The sequence below is a fragment of the Fukomys damarensis genome, unplaced genomic scaffold, assembly GCF_012274545.1.
Source record: "Fukomys damarensis isolate Sample0158 unplaced genomic scaffold, DMR_v1.0_HiC HiC_scaffold_39, whole genome shotgun sequence".
In the NCBI taxonomy this organism is placed as follows: Eukaryota; Metazoa; Chordata; class Mammalia; order Rodentia; family Bathyergidae; genus Fukomys; species Fukomys damarensis.
Window position 1 is genome coordinate 81,040,161 of NW_022900951.1, and position 27,288 is coordinate 81,067,448.

The window sequence follows — 27,288 nt, forward strand, 5'->3', positions numbered from 1 at the left end:
TGGGGAAAACAAAGAATTGTATGGAACACTTGATCTTTTCAGAGTTTTGGCTGGGTTCTTCAAAAAAGCAGACTCTAAGACAAGTACTGCAAGGGAGTGACTCAAGCAGACTGAAAAGGAAGATGTGCAAATAAAATGTGTTATTGAGCAGGTTGCCATTCAACCCTCTGAAATATACGAAGGGGTGAAAAAATTAGTACCTTCATTCACTAACCCCTATAACTGATTAAAAATTACTTCTTACTTGCTAACTTGGCACTTCTAATATGCCTCTTATAGTGGCTAAGCTTCTTTTGTGAACAGAAAGCCTCTTTGGCAGAAAAATATAAATGACTTCTGTAGATCACCTTTAGAGTGGGCCAGGAGGAAATGCTTTGGCCACAGTGTTCGTGACAGTGGAGACAACTCAGATTTTGGAATATTTACATAAATATTACTAGTTGAGCATTCCTAATTGCACATCAGAGAATTTTAGATTTGGGAGTTTCAAAATTGGAACCCTCGATCTGTAGTTGCTGTTTTGTTAAAGCCAAGATCTGTGTTTCAAACTTCATCACCCTTTTTCTTGACTTTTCAGCTGTGAAAGAAAGTTAACAATGAAGCCGCCAATTCTTTTGGTTCTTGTGGTCTGTTCTGCAGTCTGCACAAATTTGAAGATGGTGTCAAAGAGACATTCTGGTAAGTTGCTGGCAACTTCTCACTATTTTGGTCAAAAATATATAGCTTTTTTGAGCATTTAGGGGACATCTGTGCCTTCTGCTAGGAATATCTTTAAACAGAAGTACTTGTATTCCAGTTGTATTGGAGAGTAGCCAAAGCAAAAAGTGAGGTTTTAGCTTACCACTGAAAAAATATTGTTGGGGAGCTAGTGGAATTTTGCTAAACTTCAGTGAATACCATACTCTCAGTGGACAATGAAATGTTAAAGTCTTACTTAGAGGTGTTTATGTTTGCTAGTACGTAACATGGGGTGGGGGTAAACATTTATAAATGGGAAGATAGGAATCCTTTAAAGATGCACATCCTTTACCTTCTAATTGAGTGTCCAGGATTACATTTTAAATACATATTTTTATAAATATCAGTGAGTTTTAGTTCTTCATATTTGTGCCAAATCCCTAACAGGCAGAATTTTAAAACCTTCACGTTCTAAATATTAGCTGTTTTGCCTGAAGAGAAATTTCTTGAGAAGAAAGATCTACACCTAGAACATGTTAGTCTGGGATGCTGCCATGTTTGTATTAAGAAATTAGCTGTAGATGGTAAATATCGCAGTCGAAGCCTAATCATTATATTATTATAATGGATATATATGTCTTTCATTGGGATATATATGTCTTCCAGTTTGATAATATATTCTAAGTATAATTACGAACCATGCATGTGGTTTTAATAATTTATTTTCTATCTATAATCATTCCAGTAAGACATTGAGAAATGTGTTATCATATGAAGACAAAAGATTATGCTGAGACTTTCTACTGGCTTCTAATTCAGTTGTTTCTCAGAATTAAAAACTGTACTTTTTACTCTCATTAAGTATAAAATCCAGGCAATAAAGTACACAGTTATTTTTCAAAGCAATAAGTAGAGGGGTACCTCAGTATATGAACTTGTTTTATTTTATAATTTTGGGAAAGATGGCGTTGTTTGTTTGAGTGGAAAACATGGCCATGGTTATGTTTGTCACCCAATGCACTTTGTGAATAGAAGCAAAATTTTGCCAAGCGCTTTTGTTTGTGAATCAAATTGTTGAAAAAGTGGAATATTTGTGAACCAAGGCATTACTATAGTGGGTGGGGCTTGGAGTGTGGCAAATGCTTGTTTTTTTATGTAGAAATATTTGTTAATTGAAATAGCTAATGAATATCATTCAAGTCATGTCTAATAATACGTCTATTACAAAAGCTGGTCACAAGACAAAACAGAAGAACAATGCTAACATTCCAAGGATTCTGGAATGGTAAAGGCGTGACAATATATTGACTATTTTTCCTCTAAAAACATATATTTGAATCACTTTAACATAATTGACTCTCTTTCATCTGTGTTTGTGTGTAAGATTTTACCTTTTATCAATCTAACTTCACAAATCCTTCATGGCTGCTTGTCCCTGCCTTACCTTTTAAGCCACATTTTCACTTTCAATATTGGTACAGGTTGATTGTTGCTAATTAAACACTTACTTACTAGCAAATGTAACCCATTAGACCAAAATCTATTTTCTTCTCTAGGTTATTTCATAATGTCTATGACAGAGTCTTAAAGTAAAAAACACAAATTAAGTGTTTAAAATGTCATCTATATTATTGTAGCTTAATTCAAGTAAAATCCTAACAAAAAACCAAGTAAACAAAAAAATCAAGGTGCTATCCATCTTTTCTTTCTTATATCTCAGTTTGCTTATTCTATGTGAGGAGAGAAGAAGAGAGAGAGAGAGAGGCTGTTTACATGCATAAGGAATATCATCGATAAACAGGTGTCGTTCAGAGATCACTTTTAAATTTTTGCCCCTTTAGATTATTGTTTTGTTTTGTTTTGTATGAGCCAATTTATAGCTTAATAGGGATCTTTGATTCTTAATGTGTCCAAATGTAGTCAGCTTTATTGAAGAAACATAATACAAAATGATGTTCCATTTAAATTTGAAGTATTAGAATGGTTTATTTTTCCCATCCCCCATTTCTTAGTCTTCTGCTGCAGGACAATAGCAATTGTAATATTAGAAAACTTTTCCCACAGGCCTGGGCAATAGAAATAATTCGAATGTACAGTTAGTCTTTTCAAGTCGTTCTACTTCTGTTCATGGTGTATGTAGAATAGGAAGAAAGGAGTAATAGGCTAGAGTTGGTTCATGCTATCTATGTGGTTTTAGTTTCTATGTTGGTTCATTACTTCTTAATATAAGAAAATAGGTGTGGGACCAGTAAAATAACTCCTATACTTCCCATAGCTGATGAAATTAGGGGTCCTTTGGAGAAGTTCTTTACAGTATTCCCTTATGTTTAGCCACTGTCATCATAGTTCTTCTCTCCAGCCATCAACTTTTGTTAATGTTGCTTTATGCAGAAGACAGAATTATGTGCACACTATGTATAATAGTTATATTTGTGTTGCCTTTTCCTTTGAAGAATATTTTAAACATGCTTCAGCAAATTTGTATTTCAAAGTTGTATTTCACGGGGTTCGATAGTTCCCTTGTCCTTTGCTAATTAATGAGATCTGTTTGAGCTCACATAGTTTCTCTTCATGGAATCACCAGTGGAACTCAAAGCTTCTATTTTTTCCCTGATCCCATCTCTCACGTTGAAAAATTAAAAATGATTGTATCCTTTATTCATTAACATTTATGACAGTTTAGTGCCAGATGTGAAGCTAGTAAAATGATTTTTGTGCAGTTCATTATAGGCAGGGATTCTTTGACTAAAATCCCTACAGCTTCTGTAGACAAAGGCTTCCATTATGCACCAGATGATTAAGGGATGAAACTTTCCTCTGCACTTTTGAAACAAGGAAAAGAATTTAATAACAGATACAAGTTCTATCTTTTTTTTGGGGGGGGTACTGGTTTTAGAATCCAAGGAATCACACATGCTAGGCAAGTACTTTACCTACATCTCCAACCCCACAACTTCCTTTTTAAAAATCTACTATGGACATATATCGAAGTCAACCTCCTTGTCTCGTGTGGTATACAGTTTTTATAAATGATAACACAAACTGTTTCTATGTAATGCCCATTGGTACTGGGCAAATCTAACCATTAATCCTGTCTCAGGAAGTAGCAAAAATGGAACTGAAACTATATTCAGGCCCTAGGTGCATTGGAACATGAAAAAATTAACAGCCTCTAGTTTTAAGGATTCTAGCTACCTGGCCAAGTAGGAGTATATTGTCTTCTTTACAGAATACTTATGAAATTCATCAGTGTTTGTGTTCTCTAAATTGAGGACTAAATGGATAAGGTCATTTAGAAAGTCTGTTCTATTATAGATAGGTTTCACAATAGGGTTATATATGCATGACTGTCCTATTGGGCATCTTGTACCACCCAGCAAGACTGTCTGATGCTGCCTGATGTGACAATTTCATATGTACACTGGTGGTTCAAGCTGGCAGGAATGGGTTAAAGGTGTCATTGTTTATGGCAAGAAATTGACTAATATCTTGAAAAAGGTCAATGATATTAATGCTCTTTTTTTTTTTAGTAGCGATCACATGTACCTAAAACTAATTTTTAATAGGATGGCTGGGAGAAATGACTCTCCCTCAAGAAGAGGTCATACAAGATTTTCTATCTGGCTTTTTTTTTTAAATTTCAAAAACTGACTTCGTGGTATTATAGTCTTTAGTCTTCAAGGTATTAAACTTTCTCCTTAGTTTTTCTGTGACTTTTGTGGCCCACCCAATCTTTGTGTTTGAATTGCTATGTCTGAGGAGAAGACATTAATTTTATGGGTATTTTAATTTTGAATGCAATTTAGATTGTCTTGAATCCAGTTCATTTGTAGTATGACTATAGCAGAGAATTGCTCAGTGATCTGCTATTGGGAGCAACATTGCAAATCTACAAGATATCTGAACTAGCTTGAAAAATGTAGTTCCTCATCAGAAGGAGGATCTAAAGACCTGCTAAGACACAGTAGGTAGTTAGAGATATATTTTGCATTACTTACATAGAACTAAATGGCTTTATTTGAGGCTTTGGCTTTTTTGTTTCATAGAATTGTGGAATTTTCTGATTGTTGATGAATGGCTCACAGTATATTCTCAGTAGAAATATACTAGCGTGAGAATTTCGAGTTTGATACCTAAGGAACCTCATAGAGAAAGAAATAGAAGTTATGTGAGCTAGTGTTTCTGGCATAAGCTAGAGATGGTCTTTCAAACCAATTGTAAGTGAAAACTGTATAGCTTCCTTGATGAAAGTTTGTTATATAATTAAAGTGAAATATTCTGCTTTGAATTCTTAAAAAGAGACAATAAAATGTTTCCTTTTAAAACACTGATTACAAGTAATACTGCTCTAAAGATATTTATACTGTGTGTTTAGCTGTGGAGTGCAAGATGACTAGATTAGAAGTTAGAGGATCAGCGAGAAGTTATTGAAATTTCATATTCTAAATTGATTCTAATTAGCTAAAATAAAGGAGAAAAATTTCTTTCCATGAAGTGTTCTTTAATTGAAAGAGACAAACTGAGACTTGGTGGTTAGGTACTTTTATCTCCTTAATGAGCATGATTTCTCTGGACGAAACTTTGAAGGAGGGAATTGTGGTACCTCAAAAATTGGCTAGGTCACTGGAAGTACTGTAGGACAAAGTTGGTCGTATAAGACAAAAGTTTAGAGCAAGTAGGGAATAGACAGAAATGAGCCATATTATGTTTTTTAATTGAGTTCATTGGTACAATCTAGGTCTACAATACAGTTACAGTCATTAATGGGATCCTGTACCTTCACATGACAGGTCTTGGTTCTCATTTTTTCCCTTTGTCCCTGCCCTCCCTTTACCCACTCCTCCCCTCCCCATTTACAAACATTTTATTTCCATTTTCTCCTATTTTTCTTCTTTCCCTTATTACCTCTCCCTTACCCTTCCCACTTTCCCTACACCTTTATCCCTTTTCTTCCCATTTCACACTCTCAATTATCCCATTAGGATCTTGTGTACTATTATAGTTTTTCACACCAGAGAAACTATTTGGTATTTACACATGTGTGACTTATTTATTTCACTTAAGAGTATGTCCTCAATATGTGTCCATTTTCCTACGAATGACTCTAATTTTTCATTCTTTATGGCTGAGTAGTATTCCATTTTATAGAAAAACCACATCTTCTTTATCCCGTTTCCAACTGATGAGCAGATGGGCTGCTTCCAAGTTTTAGGTATTACAAACTGTGCCGTTATAAACATTGGTGCACGTATATCACTGTGGTATGATTCTTTTAAATCTTTTGGAAAGATACCCAGTAGAGGGATGGCTGGGTCAAATGGAACCTCTAGACCTAGCTCTTTGAGGTATCTCCACTTTGATTTCCATAGTGGCTGCACCAGTCTGCACTCCCACCAACAATGGAGGAGGGTTCCTTTCTCCCCACGACCCCGCCAACATTTGTTATTGGTTGATTTCTTGATAGCAGCCATTCTTTGTGGGGTGAGTTGGAATCGCAGTGTTGTTTTCATCTGAATCTCTCGAATGACCAGTGATGTGGAACATTGTTTCATATATTTACTTGCTGCTTTTACTTCTTTGTCTGAGAAATGTCTTTAGAAATGAGCCATATTAGAAAGAGCTTGTGGCCTAAATTTACCTAACTAAAAGCACTTACTGAAAAAGATGAAGAGCAAATAATTTTAGGGCTCTTAGTCATTGGGTTTTATATAACCAAAGGCATAGTTTATTGAACTCTTAAGCTCCCATTATTCCTGGAGGGGAAGATGATGGTAAATAAATAAAAACTCCATTCAAAGATACTTAATCTCCTTGGGATAAATGAATGGCAAATTATGATAATGTAAAGGGACACTAGATATCAAAATGCCTAGTAAAATGTGAATATAAAATGTTAAAAAACAGAATGCAGTGATACTAAAAATGTTCATTTACACTAATATAAATGAAGAGAATTTGAAGTGAAGTTTTGCGTTTATAATTATGAGATTTTTTTTTCCTACAAAGGTGCTTAAAATTATGGTAAAAAAAAGAGATCTAGTTACTTGGAAGGAAATGCTTTTACTTTGGAGGTTTCACATATGAAAAAGCTGGAGAGAAGCACAAGAGGACTTACTTGATTCGCTATTACAATTTTACAGCACAGGCTTCAAAAATTAGGGGAGTCAGAGAAGGGTGGGCCATTCCATAGAAGAGGAACTTGAAGGAAGCCTTGATAGCCAGATAGGAGTAGAGTGGACTGGAATGAGTTAGGAAGATAATCAAGATAAAGGGCATAGCATAAGTGGATAGGTAGGGACAGCATATGCTAAGTGAAATAAATCAAACATAGAAGGGTAAATATCTACAGTTTCTCTTATATAAGAAATCCAGAGAATGTATAATTTAAGGAGCAAAATAAAAGGTAGATTATACGAAACAGGGAGGTAAACCCTTCAGAGATGTGAAGGGGATCTAGTGGTACAGAGAGAGGGGAGGGCGGAGAGGGAAAGACAAAATAAAAAGGCTTAACATGGAATATGTATATGTACCAACTCCCAACCATAACTGTATTCATTATATATCACAAACCTAGAAAGAGTCGTATGTAGCTAAGTGGGAAGCAGTTTTTTTTGGGGGGTGTAGGTAAGCCAGGCTAAATTATAGGGACTTCGAAGTTTTGGTTAGTAGACTTTCTCTGTCAGTAAGACAGTAATAAATAGTCACTTTTCTAGCAGTTTATAAGGTTGATTTCAAAGGGTATCAGGTGAGGGAAAAAGAAATCTAAAATGATTCTCTTGCAGGTAAACCAAAATTTGACCTGGTAATTTTACTGTAGGACAGATAGCAATTAGTTTCTTTTATTTTTTCCACTTTTTATTTTGAAATAATTTCAAGCCTACAGAACAATTGTAACAATTGCGCACCTATACGCTTTTCACTATGTTTGCTGAGAGTTTTTATTATGAATTAGTGCTGAATTTTGTTAAATACTTTTTCTGCATCTATTGAAATGATAAAATAATTTTCCCATTTGCTATGTTAATATAATGAATTGCATCAAAGATTTCAAATGTTGAGTTACCCCTGGTTTTTTTTTTTTGTTTGTTTTTTTGTTTTTTGTTTTTGGTGTTTTTTTGAGACAGGGTCTCACTATGTAGTTGAGACTGACCTGGAACTCACTGTGTAACCCAGGCTGCTCTCGAACTCACAGTGATCCTCCTGCCTCATCCTCCCGAGTGTTGGGATTACAGGCATGGGTCACCACGCATGGCTTTTTTGTTTTGTTTTGTTTTTTGAGTTATTCCTCTTTTAAATGAATAAACCCTACCTACTTCATGAAACAGTATTTGACTTACATATGGATGGATTTATTTTGCTGTTTTGGATTGTTTTGTCAAAATTTCTTAGATATCTATTCATGGATATATGTATCACAATTTTATTGATTAAATTTATTGGTACATTTTAGGCAAACAATATGATGACATTTGTCGTTGAAAATTTGCACCTTTACACAATATATATACTGGTTCTTATTTTGTTTCCCATTCCCTTGCCCTCCCTTAAGTGCTTTCTAAATAGGGAAGGGCAGAGGGGTATATTGCAATGTTTTGATAATGCTTTCATGAGGTTTGGTGTCAGGATTATGTTTGCTTCATAAAATGACTTAGAAAGTATTCTTACCACCTGTAATTTTTCTTTCACCTCTCTTTTTATCTCTTTTCTTCACTTTCCTTCCTTCCTTTCATCCTCCCCTCCCTTCTATCTCTCCTTTTCTCACCCCCCCTTTTTTTGTCATTACTGGGAATTGAAGACAAGGCTTTCCCACTGAGCTATATCCCTAGCCTCTTCAGTTTGATTTTATGTACTTTGACTTACATTAGTACATGTTTGCAGTACATGATGATTACATTCACTGTAGAGAATTGGTACATGTACATAACACATTCCAATTATTTTCCTTCTCACCACCCCTCCTTTATTTTTCTAGCATTAGAGTAATTTATTTAACTTATAAGACCTCACAAAGTTAGTTATTATACATACAGATTGAAAACCAGACTGATAAGCCAAATAACATATAAAGCACGCCAGACAATTGTACTAAGTCAAGGTATATTTTAGAAACATTGTCCATTCTAGATTACAATATCTTCTTTTCAAAAATCAAACTAAAAGACAGTTAATAGCTTGATTTTATTTGGAGACAGAGTTGGGCTAAGTTACTAAGTTGCCCAGGCAACACTCCAAATTATTATCCTCCTGCTTCAGGCCCCCAGAGTGCTGAGATTACAGGCATTTGTCACCCATGCCCAGCTGCCACCTCTATTTTATTAAATGACCTTATTTCTTCCCCAAATACTTGATCATTTTTATTGCTAAAATTATTTAGATAGAGAGATCTCTTTGTAGGACCTTTTAAAAAATTAAGGCTTTGATTTCCTTAATAGATACAAGGCTACAGAAACAGTTCTCTATCTTCTTGAGTCAAAATTCATGTTGTTTCATTTCACCTAATGTTTAAAAATTTTTAGCGTAGAATCATGTACAGTATTCATGTAAATAACTTTTTAATGTCTGTAAGATCTGTAATATGCCCTCGTTCATACTCATACCAGATATTAATATGTTCTATTTTTCCCTTGGTTAGTTATGGTTCTTAAAGTATTTATCATGTTTGTTAATATTTTCAAGAATCAGGTAATGACTCAGTTAATTTTCTGTGTTGCTTATTTCTGCTCCATTCCTTATCTTTCATTCTACTTACTTTGGTTTTAATCTGTTCCTTTTATCTAGTTTTTTAAGGTGGAAACTCAAATCATGGGCTTAAAAACCTTCTTTACAGTAAAGTGAAGCTGTAAATTTTTATCTTAGCAGAGATCCAGAAATTTTGATAATATCTTAATTATTTGTAGTTCAGTTTATTTCTTGTTTTCCTTGTGATTTCTTTTTTATAACTAGAGTTTGCTACACTCATGTTACTCAGTTTTTCAAATTTTAGTATTTTATAAAGTTCAAATTTTACATTAATTTTAACTGATATATAGAGAAAATTGCTTATAATAATGGAGTACCATGTAATGTTTGGATACATGTATACTTTGTATAATGTTTAAAGGCTTTTTATTTATTTATTTTTTGGTATCGGGGATTGAACTCGGGTCCTTGTGCTTAGGAGGCAGGCGGTGGCACCACTGAGCTAAATCCCCAGCCCTACATTGTATAATGTTTAAATCAAGTTAAACATACTTATCTCCTCACATATTTTTCATTTCTCTGGTGAAAACTTTCTAGCTTTTTGAAAAGTATCATATACTATTAGTACATTATTTTTGCAATCTCTAATTCCTACATGTATGTCAGAGAATATATATTGTACTATTTCAGTTTTTAAAAATTTACTGAGATTTATTTTATTTCATGGCGTGACTCATATTAGTGACCGTTTCACATGCACATGTGAATTGTGCTGTGTAGTATTCAGTATCAATCATGTCTAAGTGGCTGTCCTTGTTTTTTAGAGCCTGAATTTTTATGATAAATGTATTTATATTTATACTTACTGTTTTTAATGTTTGTTCAATCAGTTAGTCACAGGTTATTATTATATCCAATTAAAATTGTGATTTGTCTCCTTCTGCCTTCTATGTCCGTTTACCCTTGTGACTTTTGAAACCCTTGCTGGTTACATATATTTAGTATTGTTTTTTTCTCCCCAAAGAATTATCTTCTTTATTTCCTGTAATTCTATTTGTTCTGAATTTGACCTTGTCTGTGTTAGTATAGCTGTACTTGCTGACTTATGATTACTGTTTTATGGTATATCTATTATTTTCTGCCCTTTTTCTTTCAACTTGTTTGTAACTTTAAACTGCATCTTTTGTAGGCTGTGTATTACTGCATTTTGCTTTTTATCTAGTCAATTTCTGTCTTTTAGTTACAGTATTTAGTCAACTTATCTTAAATATAATTCTTGGTATGTGTGGATTTATGTATATATACACACACACATATATATTTCCTTTTGTCTCCACCCTTGAGCCCCCTCATCACTGTTTACTTGTTGCACCATTTCTGATTTATTTTGGGGTAACTGAATAAATTTTAGTGTTCTATTTTATATCTTCTCTTGGGTTAGTAGTTATACCATCTAAGCTAATGTTTAGTAAAAGCAAGAGTCAAAATCTATAGCCTGTAGGCCGAGTCTAGCACATCACCTGCTTTTATAAATAAATTTTTACTTGAAAACAGTCACACATATTTATTTGCATATTCTCTATGGATGCTTTTGTGCTACAGTGACAGAGTTAAATAGTTATAACAAAGACTTCAAGGCCTGAAATACTACCTGGCCCTTTAGCAAAATAATCTGTCCAGTCTTGCTGTAGGGGTTGCAACCTTAACTTTACCAAGTCTATCTAGTACTGCTGCATACTTTCCACCTCAAACATTTTATTCACTACTCTCCCCTTCCTGTTTATCACTTCATCACTTCTACTTTTTATATCCTATCTCATACTTTATATTTCACACTCATTGTATAGTAGTGTTATTCTGTTTAGATAATCCTTTCTTCTTTTTTGGTTGTCATATCTTCTATGTATTAAGAAACCCCTTTAGATTGTCATTATTTTTGCTTGAAACTTAAGTGTCAGAGGAATTACGGGATAAAAATTTGATAGTTGTACAGAAAAACATATGAAAAATACTGTAATTAAACATTTTTCGAGTTTCATGAAAAACTGTTAATTTAAACACACAATTTAATTTAACAACTTTAACTTAAAATACTAAAAGAGAGCCACGCATGATGAGGTATGTCTGTAATCTCAGAATGCAGGATACTGAGGCAGGAGGTTTTCCATGAATTCAAGACCAGCCTGGGCTGCATACCCAGATCCTGTCTTTAAAAATCAATAAAAAATGAGAACCAAGACCTGTCATGTAAAGGTACAAGATCCCAATAATGAATGTAATTGTACTGTATACCTAAAATGTACCAATAAACTCAAAAAATCAATAAAAAATGAGAACCAAGACCTGTCATGTAAAGGTACAAGATCCCAATAATGAATGTAATTGTACTGTATACCTAAAATGTACCAATAAACTCAAAAAATCAATAAAAAAGAAAGAAAAAATATAATCTCACCTACCCCTAAGCATAAGAACTGAGAAAATAAAAATATATGCAGTCTACTCAAAAAATGTATACAACAGGAAAAGTAAAGCTTCTATAAATATTTTAATCAACTTAAGTTTGATTTTGGTAATTCTACCTCAATTGTTTTTCTGCTTTTAGAAGTGGAAAATTTTTATGATCTGTCTTCAGGATCACTCAATGGCTCCTTTTCCATCTTCCATAAAATGGCCTACGGAAAATTTCACTTCAGTATATATTTCAGTTTTATATTTCTATTTGCATCTTTTTATCTTATTAAATGTATTGGTACTTATTAGGTATATGACAGAGTTACGTTCATCATTGGGATCTTGTACCTGTACAGAACTTACCAGGTTCGTATTTTTTCCCATTCCCAGCCCTCCCCTGAGCTCCTCCACCCTTCCCTGCTTACAAAGACATTATTTCCATGTTTTCCTTTTCACAAATTTTTTCTTTTCCCTTTTTACCTTTCCCCTACCCCTCCCACCTCCTCTACTCTTTTAGACTTTTCCTATTACACAATATCAATTACACATTTCAATCCTTATTTACGTGTTTACTTTTTCACACCAGAGAAACTATTCAGCGTTTACACATGTGTAACTTATTAATTTCACTTAAGCGTATGGCCTCAATGTGCATCTACTTAGCTATAAATCTTTCTAGTTTCTCATTCTTTATGGTTGAGTAGTATTCCATTTTATAAAAAAACCACATCTTTTTTCTATTTGCATCTTTTTATCGTTTAGACATTTATATTGATATTTATTTTCTCATCTCATTCATTCATTAAGGCCATATATTTCTTTTTGTCTTTGAGCAAATTTTTAATGAGTTCTTTGAGCATATTTATTATAGATACTTTAAACACTTTCTTCTAAATAACTGTCTGGGCCATCTGTAGTTTGATTTTTTGACTGTTCCTTTCTTTGATGTGGGTTACTATTTTTCCAATCTCAAGTGATTATTATGTACTGGCATTTGTTAATATACTATATAGGTACTAGATTCTGTCATTTTTCTCTAAGGGGTGCTGGTAGTGATTGTTACTGTAAAAGTTCAATGTTGAACTTTTGGATCTTGTTTTAAACTTTGTTCAAATAGATCTGTTGAAAACCTAATTTATGTTCCAATTACCTGTGTCGCAGTGAGACTCAATCTCTAATCTTTCTTCTGTATCTTTATGGAGCTTGGCTTTAGGCTTTGGTATGGAAGTTGTAGCATAGACCCTATTCTATGGCATGATTCTTTCTTATATGGCAAGAACTTTCTGAAGTCTTAGCAGGGTGCCCAGGTATTAACAAGGTGTTCCCCAACACTACATGTCCTTTAATATCAATGTTCTATTATTAATCCTGCAGTAGTCACTCCTTGCTGATAAGCCTTTGGTAGATTTTTGCCAAGCAAGTTTATTGTAGTCCTATGCAGAGTCATGGAAAACTCCCGCACGGATTTCACAAGACACTCTCTGTGAACTATTCTCTTTTTGCAGAATCAGGTTCAAAAGTTTCAAAGCTGACTTGAGCTTTCATTCCTGTAGCTTCAGGTCAGTGGGACTATTTGGCTCAATTAGGATTTTACCTCACTATATCATGATTGGAAAATCGTCCCCAGGTGGAGAGCTAAGTTGATGGTGGGGCTTACTTCGTGAGTTTCCATTTTTCTGAGTTCACAGTCTTATACTGCTTGAAAACGATTGCTTCTTGTATTTTGTCCGCTTATACTGTTGCTTACTGTGGGAAGGCTGGGCTATTGCCAGTAATTTCATCATAGCCTAAAGTAGAAGTTTCCCTGTTCCTCTTTGATATCCCACCATTCTTAGAGCACTCCCTTGCTTACTGTCATAAGACGATGTTCTTGGATTACCTTATTTATCATTCCTTTCAGTGGAAAATGGTATTCAGAAACCATTATCAATTGTGATTTCATTTGGGTCCTTTCAATTCAAATCCAACATCCATGGTTTTTTTCTTCACATTTTTTACATCCCATGCATTTATTCCCTTTTCCTTACAGTGAACACTATCATTTTTATAAATATCAATGCAGTAATTTGTTTTATCAAGTAAATTATACAAAATAGTTTCACAATGACTGCATCAAAATCACTACCAGCAACAAATTTATTAAATAAATATATTTTGCGATCATTTTTATCCTTAGCATTCATCTCCTTAGAGATAATCAGCATGTTGTTTGCAAAAGTTGCTTAAATTAATTTACTTTCTGTGTTTTTGTTATTAGTATTATTAATTTGATGTATAAATGTATATCTTTCTGCAAAATTTGCTTTTTTATCATGGTTGATTAAATTTTATTTAAATATGTATATAGAATATATCATTGAAAATTCCAAACTATAGAGAAAACAATAAATCAAGGAAATCTCATTGCCATATATGTCACATCCACCTGGTCTCAAATATTACCCTATTTATAATCAAGTTCTTTAGTTTCAGTTTTTTTTCTTTTTGCACAAAAGAATGTATGTATCTTTAATTATGTTTCTTTTATACACAAATATGAAAAAAGCTATCTACTTTTTTGGTTCTTGGTTTCCTTTACTTACTATACCTTGGAAATAAAGGAATTGGATTGTTTTATTATTTTTCTTATAATAATGTGTCAAGCTTAATAAAAATTCAAATTACTTCAAAATAACAGACATTCTTGCATTTTCGCTTCTAGAGTTAATAAATGCATCATTAAATTTCTTCCAAATTCTTCCAAATAGTTTTTTGGATGTCATTGTATCTTGATAATGTATGTAACCTAAGTCACAATTATTTTTCAAACTTGGAATCATATTGCACATACTGTTTTCCAACATGACTTGTTACTTCATTTGATATCTAAATCTGTTATCTCCAGTCCTTGACAATATGTATTAATTCATATTTTAAATACTGTGCAGTATTTCATTGTGTGGGCTTTGAAATTTTTGCTCTATTTGTGGAGTTTAGACTTTCATCACTAGGTCATGCTGTTCTAAAACACTGCTGCAAGGAATCTCCCCATATTTTGTAGATCTTTGTGCTCTAGAAGAGCAAATGTTTTTGTAGGATACATCCTGGGAAGTGACAGTGTTTTATAAAGTTGTCATTTAAAATTCAAGATTCTAACAAATAGTCCACCAGCATCATTGTACTATCCTATATTTCTATGAATGTATATGAGAGTTATTTACCATTACACATTTAATAACTATGTATTGCCTATTAAGGAATTTTCTCCAATGTAAATCAAAATGAAAAAGATCACATTATTTACTAAAACCCCCAAGTTAGCTATGAATATGTTTCTTGAATATGCACCTTGGAAATATGCTTGTATTTATGAGAAGGTGGTGGTGGGGGACAGATCAGCATCAAAGGAAACTATGTAGTGGAAATCTCTGCCTATTCCATTTTATTAATCAACAAAGAATGGCAGAGAACAGAATACAAGTTAACAACTACGTAAGTGCATTGTTATTTTGGTTATTATATATGAAGATCTGATGTGAAATATTGCAGTCTTTCGTGACACTGAGTCTATTTAAATAGAAATATGTAGATAATTAGTCTAATTAAAATAGTTAACACATTCAAATGCCGGAAAGTCTGAAACTAATTCCTTCTGAGTATCCTGTGAAGCTATGTAGCATCATCCAAATGCAGAAATTACCAAGTTTGATCCCATGTTAGATTTATTATTGTCCATAAGGTTAATGAATGAGAAATAAATAAGAATAATTGATCCTTTTATTAATCCTGATGTTGGAATTTAGGCTATGCATTAAGAGCAGCCAAGGACTGCAGTGAATGGGCTTGTTCCTCCTCTGTTGTTTTGGAATGAAAGGATATTGTATTTGGTGGAGTGGAAAGGAGCTTCGAAAGCCTGTAATTTCTGCTAGGGTGAGTTTCTATCATAACCGAACTCTTGTAGTCTTGTCAGGCTAGAATGCATCCTTTGTGATTCTGCTGACAGAGTACAGTACAGGTGTAATTTGTCCTAAAGAAAATACGTGTTCTGCAAAAGTGTACCTTTAATGCCTACTATATTTAGTCTCTGGGGGAAACTGACACCCAGAGATTTCTTACAATGCTCATGATACCTCTGGCCCATCAAAGAAATATTGAATATGTAGTATCAAACTTTTGTTCATATTTTCATTCTTGCCTTATTGGTGCTTCCTTGTATTTATTAAATCCATCATAGGGACACATGGTATTTTGGAGGGATTGCACCAGGACTGTTTTCTAGAAGATGTGCTTTGGCATTCAGTGACCTTCCCCCGGGCTAAGAAGAGGCAAGCCCTATTTTTTTCTGTGGGTGACTTATGAGATCTATATTGTAATTGTGCTCTCCATAAAAGGATTCTGACAAGAAACATGTTTTTTTAAACAGGTAGGCTATCATTAAACACTTGAGATGAATACATGAATTCAACATCACTGTCTTGTGGAAAAATAAGTCAATGATTATATAAAACAAAATTCTGCTAAGGAATAATGCAGAAGCACAGCATTTATTAATTCACCAAATATATAAACAGACTACATAAAATTCTTTTTCCTAGTACCTCTGGGAGACTCAGAAATGGGCAAGACATGCTTTTTACTCTCTGGGAACTAAATAAATTAGGAGAGAAGGGAGAAATTAACATATATTGTATGCTACTGTATGCCAGGTACCTTTAATAAGATATGAATGTGTCTCATCAGACAAAAGTCATAAGGTAGACATATCCTACTCTTGTCTAGATTTATAGGTAGGGACACTGAGGCTTGGAATACTAAATGATTCGACCACTTCTACATAACTAGGAACAGAGCCTAAATTTAAATCCAGATTTACCTGACTCCAGAGCCCTGCCCTTAAATAATCTGCCACTCTGCATTTGTGTGGACATTATTAAATTCATTTTACCGGTGAGAAAACTAGAGCTCAGGCAGGGAGGATGAGTTTATCTAAGGTCTCCAACTATGAAGAGGCAAATCTGAGTTTCAGATTATCAACCACATGTTCTTATCACTAATATTTCAAATGTTATCACTATAATATAGATCTCTTATTTATAATTCCTATGAAAGCTATAAAATAATAAGAGTCATATAAGAGGCACACATACAACTGAAATGAGGGGGATGTTATTTCAAGCTAGGAGTAAGTCTGATTAGGGAAGGCTTAATGGAAAAGGTATCATTTGACTTTGACTGTGAAGGCTGGGTTAGGAATAGTGATGGGGGAGAGAGACGTAGCAAAGGGAACAGCTGGATCAAATGTATGGATGTGTAAAGTTCGGGCTATTTTTGAGTACTAAGTGCCTCAGATTAACTGGAAAATAGTATAAGATTCAACTAGTTAGGAAACATATTTGTACAGAAACAAGTAGAGGGACAAGTGATATCTTGAATATCTCTCCTGTTTTACAATTATAGGAAATACATTGAGAATTTTAAAGGAAATGTGGTTTGAGGTGCCTCAGATCAGAAAGGTGGGGCCAAGTTGGGTGGTACAGTCTTGTCCTGGGGTTGTGTTTTTACTTACATGCTATTTGCTGTGATAGAATTGTGTTCAATTGGAAATTTACTTTTAATTCTGAAAGTGTACTTTGGGTAAAAATATTACTAATGCATGACTCTGAATTATCAATTATAATAAATTTATGTGTCTGTTTTTCAATCTAACTTTGGGGAATTAATGATTTAAAAGGAGCTTGTTGCTGGTCTTAGCATTACCAGCAGGTGGCACTGTAACACATTCCTTCTGTAGCTGAAGTAGCATTTTACTATCCTCAGAGTATGAAATTAGAAGTAATAACAGCTTTTACATGGTGTTATTGGTCAAATCTCTGCACAAAAGTGCTAAATGCCTTTACCCTTTCCACTATTTGTTAGTTTATGAGAGCCACTCTGCTTATGTTTACACTGGATTTTTCCATTTTTCCCCAAGAAAGTTACAGAGAAGCATAGTTCTAGTTACTTTTCAAGCAGTCCTTCAAAGTTAAGAATTCAAAAGATGAAGGCTGGGAAAAGTTGTGAGGATGGCAGATTTAACCTTTGGCACTTCCCCCAACCAGCCTATTTTTTAGTATCTTTGCTTTTTTCCTGGGCATTCAACTCTCACCAAGGCTGAAGAGTAACTAAAGGATTCACAATTTTTTTGACCTTTTCTTTTCTTTTCTTTCTTTCTTTCATTTTTTTTCTTTGGTACTGGGGATCGAACTCATGTCCTTGCACTTGAGAGGCAGGCAGCCCCCGGCCCTTCTTGACCTTTATCTGAAAATTTCTTGTTCTTTAATAGGCCACAGCTGGTTTCATATTTAAACCAATCCAGGCTAATACATTGGGACCCTACTGTACATTTGATTCTATTGCATACATGTTTTTCCTTTTAATGTTCTGTTCTTTTGCTTAACTGATAATCACTTTATACTGCTTTATCTGTGTCCTTATCTTTCTGTCCACTCATTTTTAGTCTCTATGATTACCTTGTTCTTCTACCTATTCTTAAAAGTTGTTTTCCACCAGTGTTTTTCCATTGATACTTTAAAAAAAACTCTATATACTCCCCTGAAGTTTCTACTTCCTTGATATTAACTATTCATCATGTTAATGCCTCTTAGCATAGTGACTATGTATTATAATCACCCAGGGAGCTTTTAAAACGTAATTTTATACAGGACTCAACCTCAGGGATACTGATTTATTTAGGCTGAACTGGCTCTAGAAACCCATAGGTTTTTTGTTTGTTTGTTTTAATGCCTAAGTAATTCTGATGTGAAGCAAGGGATGAGAATCCCTGACCTTTTGAGATTTCTAGATCTAGATGCAGCAGTGTTCCCTTTTTTCTGAATTGTGCACACTATTTCCCTCCTAGACACCTTCACTTGGCTGTGAAGATGTCCCACAGGCATTACGAACTCAACTTCTTTAAAATCAAAATTTTAATTTCCTTCCTTCAAATTTTCCTTTTCCTCTTGTGTACCCTGTGTTGGTAAAAGTAACATCATTCTATTTTACCGAGAACAAAGAGTACAACCTTCCAAATCTTTCTAGTAATCACCAAGTTCTAATTCAAATTTTAAAATTTCTTACAAATCTACTGCACCATTCTTTATCTTGCCTGCTACTGACTTAATTCAGCTTTTTATCATTTCTCTCCTAAAGACTGTGCATCACATGTCTTTGACCTGATCTTCTAGCCTTCAGCTGTTTTCATGTTTGTTTTTAATTATACATGTGCAGTGATTTGTAGGTGTTTATTCTGTCATTTCTCAAAGATTTGTAGATCAGTGACTTTGTGCGAGCCATTTTCCTTTGACGTATGACCTCCTTTGGTTGTCTGCTGCGTACTGGATAAAATTTAAATGTCTTGTGGCATATAAGATCCTTCTTAGTTTATTCCCTAATTCATTTATTCATTCAATAGTTAAATGTTCGGTGCCCCAAACTATGCTAGGCAATGCATTTTTTATAAATGTAAATATGTTTATGTTATTATATATAATTCTATATGGATATATACTATTATATATACATATATATATATAGTACATATGTATATATGGAGTTGCTTCTTGGTTTATGATAGGAACATATCTCAATAAGCTTGTCATAAATTGAAAATAGTATAAGTTAAAAATGCATTTAATACACCTAACCTTCAGAACACCATAGCTTAGTAACACAGGTACACTATAAAATCAGTTATTTACCACCCTCATTGTGTGGCTGACTGAGAGTTGCACGTTGCTGCTATTGTCCAACATCATAAAAGTTATCGTACCACTTATCACTAGTCCAGTAAATGATCAACATTAACATTTTGAAGTACAGTTTATACTGAGTGCATACTGTTTTTGTACCATGTGAAAGGAAAAAAATTAAGGTGAATTATTATAAGTTGAGGGCTATCTGTATGTATGCATGTAATCCATTAGAACCCCAAGCTCCTCAACCTTACTTTTGTACATCTGTCATAGACCACACGCTGAGCCGTTCTGAGTTATTCTGAAAAAGAACCATTCAATTTCCCAGTTCTGAGCACTTTCTCTTATGTTTTTCTTCACTTGTAAATCATTTCCCACTTTATCTACTTTTTGATATACTCATTTTTGAAGAGCCAATGTTTTATACCAATGTAATCAGGGCCTTTTAAACTCCATCCTCATCTGCAGAGCCCACATTCACAGAGACTTTGAGGTTTGTTCTGAATATACAAAGATCACACACATTAGTTAAATCTCTTCAGTGCACAGGGAGTTGGCTTGTTTATGATTCATGCAGTTGATGAACTAGCTAAGGACAGAGAACATGAAAAGGCAAGTAGAATTTGTGGGCTGGGAGAGGGCAGAGCAAGTGCTTTCTTTTCATTTTTCTTAAGAGAAAATACTACCTATGTGGTTTGGAATTACAGAAAGGCTCAAGAAAATGCTGTGTAAATGAACAGCCAATATCCCTTTCTGCAACAGAGGCTATGAGATTCTGTAGTTTAAACTTATGCCTCTGCTACAAAATATTTGACACAGCTAAAGCAACAGCAGAGTTGCTGAAGAACAGCTAAAGCCTCTATACATGCAAACAATTGTGACACTGCTTTCTTTTACCCAGCATACTCAGCAGAATGACAACATAAAGGAGCTCGACCCCCAACTGTCCTGGCTGTAGGAAGAATCAGATTTTATCAGCATGCTGCTTTATCTGCTAGATCTAAGCCTCTGCCTCTCATCTTTCCTTTTTACTTTTGTTCAAAGCAAAATCTTGCAGCTCTCTGAGCTCTTCCTTAGTCACTCCAATTTCTCCTTTGATATGGGATCGCAGACCTCTCTTAACTCTTTCCATTTTATTCATTCCTTAAGTGCCATTCTCAAATTCTTTGTGTTTGGCCTCTTTTCTATTTGGCCCAAACTGTTGTTACTAATTTTAGTTTACTTGAAATTAATTCCATTTTATTTGAGAGGTGACAATTCAGTGAACAGGCACCTAAAATCTATTACTGAGCTTAAGAAATCTACCTTAGATCCTGCTAACTCGGATGTTATAAAAATCAGCACTATACAAAGAAGGGGCTCTTATGTCACATCTGTTTAAATTACACTATCTGGCCATGTACTTTTGCCTCTTCCTTTTCTACATGTTCCTTTAATTTCCGGAGTAGAGCTCATGAATGACCCGGAAATGTAGTTCACCTACTCATCTTGCTGATTAGAAAAACAAAATGTGAAACACATCACTTCTTGTGAATAGCATGACCAGGATGTCACTTAAAAACATTTTAAGAGGCTTTGACAATTTGCTGTCATAAAATATTTGTTTTGGCATTGTTTTCTGGTTGAGATAGGGCCTTTCCTCTTCCTATGAGAAGGTCTGAACCCTGATTTCAGTGTTTTGAGGCCCAGGCTGGATTTATCTTGCTTACAAGTAAACCAGAACAAGGATGGGAACAAGGAAGAGAATAAGCAGCTCCTGTCCCGGGTTAATTTCACTTTCCTCTCTTCGAATATTGTTTCAGGAATTTTACCTCTGTGTTTTTATTCTCTGAATTTTATGCTCAGGCTTGCCATGCTCTGCAACTTCTTGTGGATTTTGTTAGAAGTGACTTGTATTGTCAGACTTCTTGGATCTTCTTCCTTACATTTATTTGGTACCTTTTTTGTTTTCTATTAAGGGTGAGACAGGGTCTCACTGTATAGTTGAGACTGACCTGGAACTCACTATGAAGCCCAGGCTGGTCTCACAGCGATCCTCCTGCCTCAGCCTCCCGAGTGCTGCCATTACAGGCGTGCGCCACCACGCCTGGCCATGTATGCTACTCTGAATGTCCATTTGGGAAGGCAAGATACTGGGAATGCTTTTTGCCTTACTTTGCATAAAATTAACATGTTGATTTTATACAAGTTAATTTACATAAAGCTGACATTGAGGAAACTCAACCCTTACTGTGTCAAGTAAAACAAAATAAGTCAGGACAGCTGAAACTGAGTATATCCAGATGCAAGAGAATAGAATGGGCAATGAGGAGCTAGCTGTCGTGACAAACATATGGCACTCGTGCTGCAGCCAGCTCTTCCTTATCATTGAAGGCTCTAAAAGGTTTGCCATCACCAAGTAGAAAGCTCTTATGGTTAATACTCAGAAAAGGTTAATTTGTCAAGGGACTACGGGGGTTTTCACTCCACTCTCCCCTGAGTGTAAGAATACTGCTGAGATCATACCACACATGTGATGTCCAAGGACATTTAAACCTTCACAACAAAGTGCCTAGTACAGCAGCCTCATTAGTTTGGGAAGCCTTTAATATTTAGGACAATAAAAGCGGTTCTATACATGGCGTCTAGCTCTGCCTCCTGGAATCAGTTTATTTTAATCTTAATTCATAATCCACGAGTAGTGTTTAAATGAGTCAAAATCCCCCCGACACTGTATGTAAAATTGTGCATGTGCACATGTGTGTGAATGTATGCATGTATCTAGCTTTCCTTAAAATTTCCCAGGGGGAACAGCTGGGTAAAACGGAGCCTCTAATCCTAGTTTTTTGAGAAGTCTCCACACTGATTTCCACAGTGGTTGCACCAGTCTGCACTCCCACCAACAATGGAGAATGGTTCCATTTTCCCCACTGTCTTGCAAGCATTTGTTATTGGTTGATTTCTTGATAGCAGCCATTCTTTGTGGGGTGAGGTAGAATCTGTGTTGTTTTCATCTGCATCTCTCAAGTGACCAGTGATGTGGAACATTTTTTCATATATTTATTTGCCATTTGTACTTCTTCATCTGAGATGTATTCATTTCGGATGCCCATTTTTGGATTGGGTCTTCATATTTGGGGGCATTGATTTTTTTCAACTCTTTTTAAAAATTAATTTTATTGGTACATTTAAGGTATACAGTGTAATGATATTCATCATTGTAAATTTGTACTTTTACATAATCCATCTTGTTCTTATTTTTCCTCATTCTCCTGCCCTCCCTTCAACCTTCCCACACCCCCCATCTACAAAGACTTTGTTTCCATTTTTTCTTTTTCTAATATTGTTTTCATTTCCTTCTTTCTTTTCCCCTCCACCCCCACTTCCCCTTCCCCTTTGCACCTTTTCTTCCTTTTTCACATTATCTATTATACTTTTTAGTATTTATTTACACTTACATTTTCTCACAATAGAGAAACTATTGCTGGGCATGGTGGTGCACACCTGTAATCCCAGCATTTGGGAGGCTGAGGCAGGAGGATCTCTGTGAGTTTGAGACCAGCCTGGGCTACATAGTGAGTTCCAGGTCAGTCTCAACTACATAGTGAGACCCTGTCTCAAACAAACAAACAAACAAACAAAAAAAACCCACAAAAAACAACAACAACAAAAAAAAAACAGTAGAGAAACTATCTGGTATATACACGTGTGTGTCCTATTTATTTCACTTAAGAATATCACCTCAATGTGTATCCATTTAGCTATAAATGTCTCTAGTTTTTCATTCTTTATAGATGAGTAGTACTCCATTTTATAAAAATACCAGACTTTCATTATCCAGTCTCCTGCTGATGGGCAACTGGGCTACTTCTAACTTTTACCTATCATGAATTGTGCTTCTTTGAACAGGGGTGCACATCTATCACTGTGTTAGGATTCTTTTTAATTCTTTAGGGAAGATACCCAGCAGGAAAGTAGCTGGGCCAGATGGGACCTCTAATCCTAGTTCTTTGAGGTATCTTTATATAGTCTAGATATTACTCCTTTGAGGAACAGCTGGTAAATTTTTTTTTCTCACATTGTGGGTTTTCTCTTCACTCTGTCGGTGGCTTCTTTTGCTGTGCAAGATTTTTTTAGTAAGATGAGATCACAGTTTTTGATTTTTTGTGATATTTTCTGTTTGATAAGGGCTTGTTCGTAAGGTCTCTGCCTACACCTATATCTTCAAGAGTTCTATCTAGTATCTCTTCCAGCACATTTAGTGTTTCTGTTTTAATATTTAGATCTTTGATCCATTTCTTTAGTTCATGAGAGATATGGGTCTGGTTTTAGTGTTTGGCATGTACAAAGCCAGTTTTTGCAATACCATTTGTCTATTTTTCTTCCAGTTAAGTGTTTGAACTCTTTGTCAAAGATAAAGTGGTTGAGTGTGTTTGGAGTTGTTTCTGTATCTTCTAATCTGTTCCAATGATCCTTGGATCTGTTGTGTGTGTTTGTGTGTGTGTGTGTGTGTGTGTGTGTGTATCAGTACCATAAAGCATCATACTACAGCAATATATGCATATCCATGTTTAGAGTATCACAGTTTTTTTAATAGATAAATCTTGGAAACATCTTAATTGACCATCAACCAATGAATGTGGGGTTTTTTTAATACATTGAGTACTACTCAGCCATAAAGAAGGATAAACTTGAGACATTTTTAGCTAAATGGATGCACCTTGACACCATACTCTTAAATGAAATGAATCAGACACATGTTTTTAAATATCACATTGTTTCTCTGGTGTGAGAATCAAAGTGTAAAGGAGGACCAAAATGTATAATATATATTGTGAAATAGGAAGAAAATGTTTAAATGGAAAGAGGAGCTGAGGGAGGGGGAAAGGAAGGAATGGAAAAAGAAAGAAAAACACAAAAAGAAAGATAGAAATAAAGCTTTTATAAATAAGGAGGGGAAGAAGGATTGAAGGGAGGGGAGGAATGGGAAAAAATAAGAATCCAGATATATCATGAACAAGTACAGATTACCTATGACGAATGTCTAAATTGTACCAATAAACTGAGTTAATTTAAAAATACAAAAAGAATTTCCAACGGGGCATGTGATAATCAATTATGGCCAACTTCCTAAACATAGGGCCACACATTTAGAAGATACGTGTGCTTGACTTAATACAGTGATGTTGCCATTTTTAAAGTCTTAATAATTTTTAGTCATGTGACCCTAGAGAATGACTCTTTTTTTTGGTACCGGTGATCAAATTCAGGACCTTGTGCATTTGAGTCAGGTAGCAGAATCACTGAGCTAAATCCCTGGCCAAGAATGAATCTTTTGTGTAGTTGTACTTTTAAGAGGCCTGTATTATCTTTCTGTTTAGCTTCTGACCTTGCTTATGTTTCTAGTTTCTCTTAATTTAGAATGAAATTAGGACTACCTTTGCTTTCTTTCTCTTTAAGTTCTCTCCAGTTTCTTGTCTGGCCTCTGGCAAAGAAACTTTACTTGAAACCCATGCTGACTATTTTATTTTGTAATTTTCCTAATGAATCTATATGGTATTTCAAAATGTGAAAACAATTTAAGCACAAAAGCTTAAATTGTATTGGCTTAAGATGGATTAGGTCTAACTAGAGAACATTAAAACTTGTATTAATGTTAGGAAAGTTATTTTTTTTCTTCTTGGGTATCTGGAATTTGAGCACAGTGAGTTCTGTCAGAACAAAAATACTCTTAAAGCAGATCATTCAGATATATCAATTCAATTTTATGAAGATCTATGTTATCTTGTAATACGATATGTTTGAGATTGATTTTTTTTGATTAGTCTTTTCCTTATATCATACTCCCTTAATGAATTTTATGCACTTACTTTTATATTGTAATACCAAGTAATGTATTTAACTTATAAAATCAAACATAGAGAAACTTCATTTAAAAATTTAGTTACAGGGCCAGGATTTAGTTCAGTGGTTCCGCCGCCTTAAAAAAAAAGAAAAAAACAAAAGATAAAAATTTAGTTACATATTTTAGCTTGGCATTTAATTAAAACACTGATTATAGCATATTTTTAGTTTTATTGAAGTATACTGATTATAATTCCTCTGAATGTCTCTGAATGCATAAATGTTGCTCATTGGCAACATTGGGTTCTGCTATTGGAAGTAAAACAACACAGTTACTCTGGAACAAGTGAGGAAAGGAAAGAAAATAAACTCTAGAATGAAAAGTTATGAACAATGGAATTATTTTGCCCTAGAATAAAGTCTAAGGATGAATTAAGATGAAATATTTCAATGAAGAAGCTTTGTCTTTTATATTCAAAAAAGACATAGAAGATTTAAGATTTAGGTTGACATTTGAATAAATTTTCTTTTAAATTAAGATAATTATGTCCCACGTAGCTTAGATATTCAGTTACCTAAGGCAAAAGCCTCAACCAGATGATTTCTTAAGGTTACAGATTTTAAGTTTTTCCCATTGGGTTTCAAGTCCTTAAAACCTGTCTTTAAAAAATCACAGCTTTTTTTGCTGATCTGCCTTTCATCTTCATTCTTATTACACTGATCTTAGCCAAAAGGCCGAGAAGCGATCATCTTCATTCCTTTTTTTTTTCTTTGAGTTTATTGGTACTTTTTAAGTATTCAGTGTAGTTACATTTATCATTGGGATCTTCTACCTTTACATGACAGAATTTGGTTCTCGTTTCTCCCCATATCCCTTCCCTCCCTTTACCCCCCTCCACCCTTCCCTATTTACAAAGACTTTGTTTCCATTTTTCAATTTTCTCATATTTTTTTCTTTTCCCTTATATCCTTTCTCCTACCCTTCCCACTTCCCCCACACCTTTAGCCCTTTTCATCCTATTTCACATTGTCAATTATAAAATTTGGATCTTATTTACACTTTTAGTTTTTCACACCAGATAATCTGTTCGGTATTTACACATGTGTGTCTTATTCATTTCACTGAAGAGTATGAACTCAATATGCATCCATTTTCCTACGAATGACTCAAGTTTTTCATTCTTTATTCTTAATTATATCTCTGATACCTGTCCCTTCTGGGGAAGAATGAGGATAAAAGGAAAGAAGTACAGTACTTCAGTTTCTAGAATGACTGTCCTTAAATATCTAAGTAGGCATTGTCCCTTTTGACTTTGACATCTGAGAGGCTATTGTTATTACCATTTGTTGTCACTGAATAAATAGTTTTGCATCTACTGCTTGAGAATTCCCTTCAGAACCTATGACATGATCTAAATCCAGAGTGATTTGCTATTTTAAAATAGTGAGCAACAACAACAGCAAAATGGCCAGCATACATTTGCATGTGTATCTTACCAAGTACATGGGTGTGGTAATATATTTTTAATGAAATATAAATTAAAATTAATAAATATAAAGCAAGAGGTTTGTTTGGCTGTCACCAAACTAGACATGAAGGTGTGGTTAAGACAGAGCAAAAAATACGAACACACACACATATATTAGTGCCAACAACAGTGCTCATATGTAGAATACATGGCTGATGACTAACATAAATGACTAATTTGGGTGCTTGCTTCGCCAGCACATACACATAAATGACTAATTTGGCAACTAAAGAAAATATTTAACATTTACAAGTCAAAATAATTTCATTATTAAGACATACATGTGGAATCAATTAGCAAAATAGAGTCATAGAATTGTGGAGTATAAGCTCTTGAAATCCAGTAGAGCTCACAATGTGATCTTATCCCTACCTGTATCATTCTCACCTTCATATTTCAGTGAAATATCAATCTAG

General features: G+C 34.4%; 1 protein-coding gene across 1 annotated transcript in view; it reads left to right on the top strand.

The window, feature by feature from the left end:
* Window positions 1-27,288, top strand: part of Il1rapl2 (interleukin 1 receptor accessory protein like 2) — a 1,183,927-nt gene that overhangs the window by 69,802 nt on the left and 1,086,837 nt on the right. The window contains exon 2 of the mRNA XM_010619716.2: window positions 578-678. Within this exon, the coding sequence (XP_010618018.1) occupies window positions 597-678 (82 nt within the window). The 5' untranslated portion in view covers window positions 578-596. The remainder of the gene's footprint in view (window positions 1-577; window positions 679-27,288) is intronic.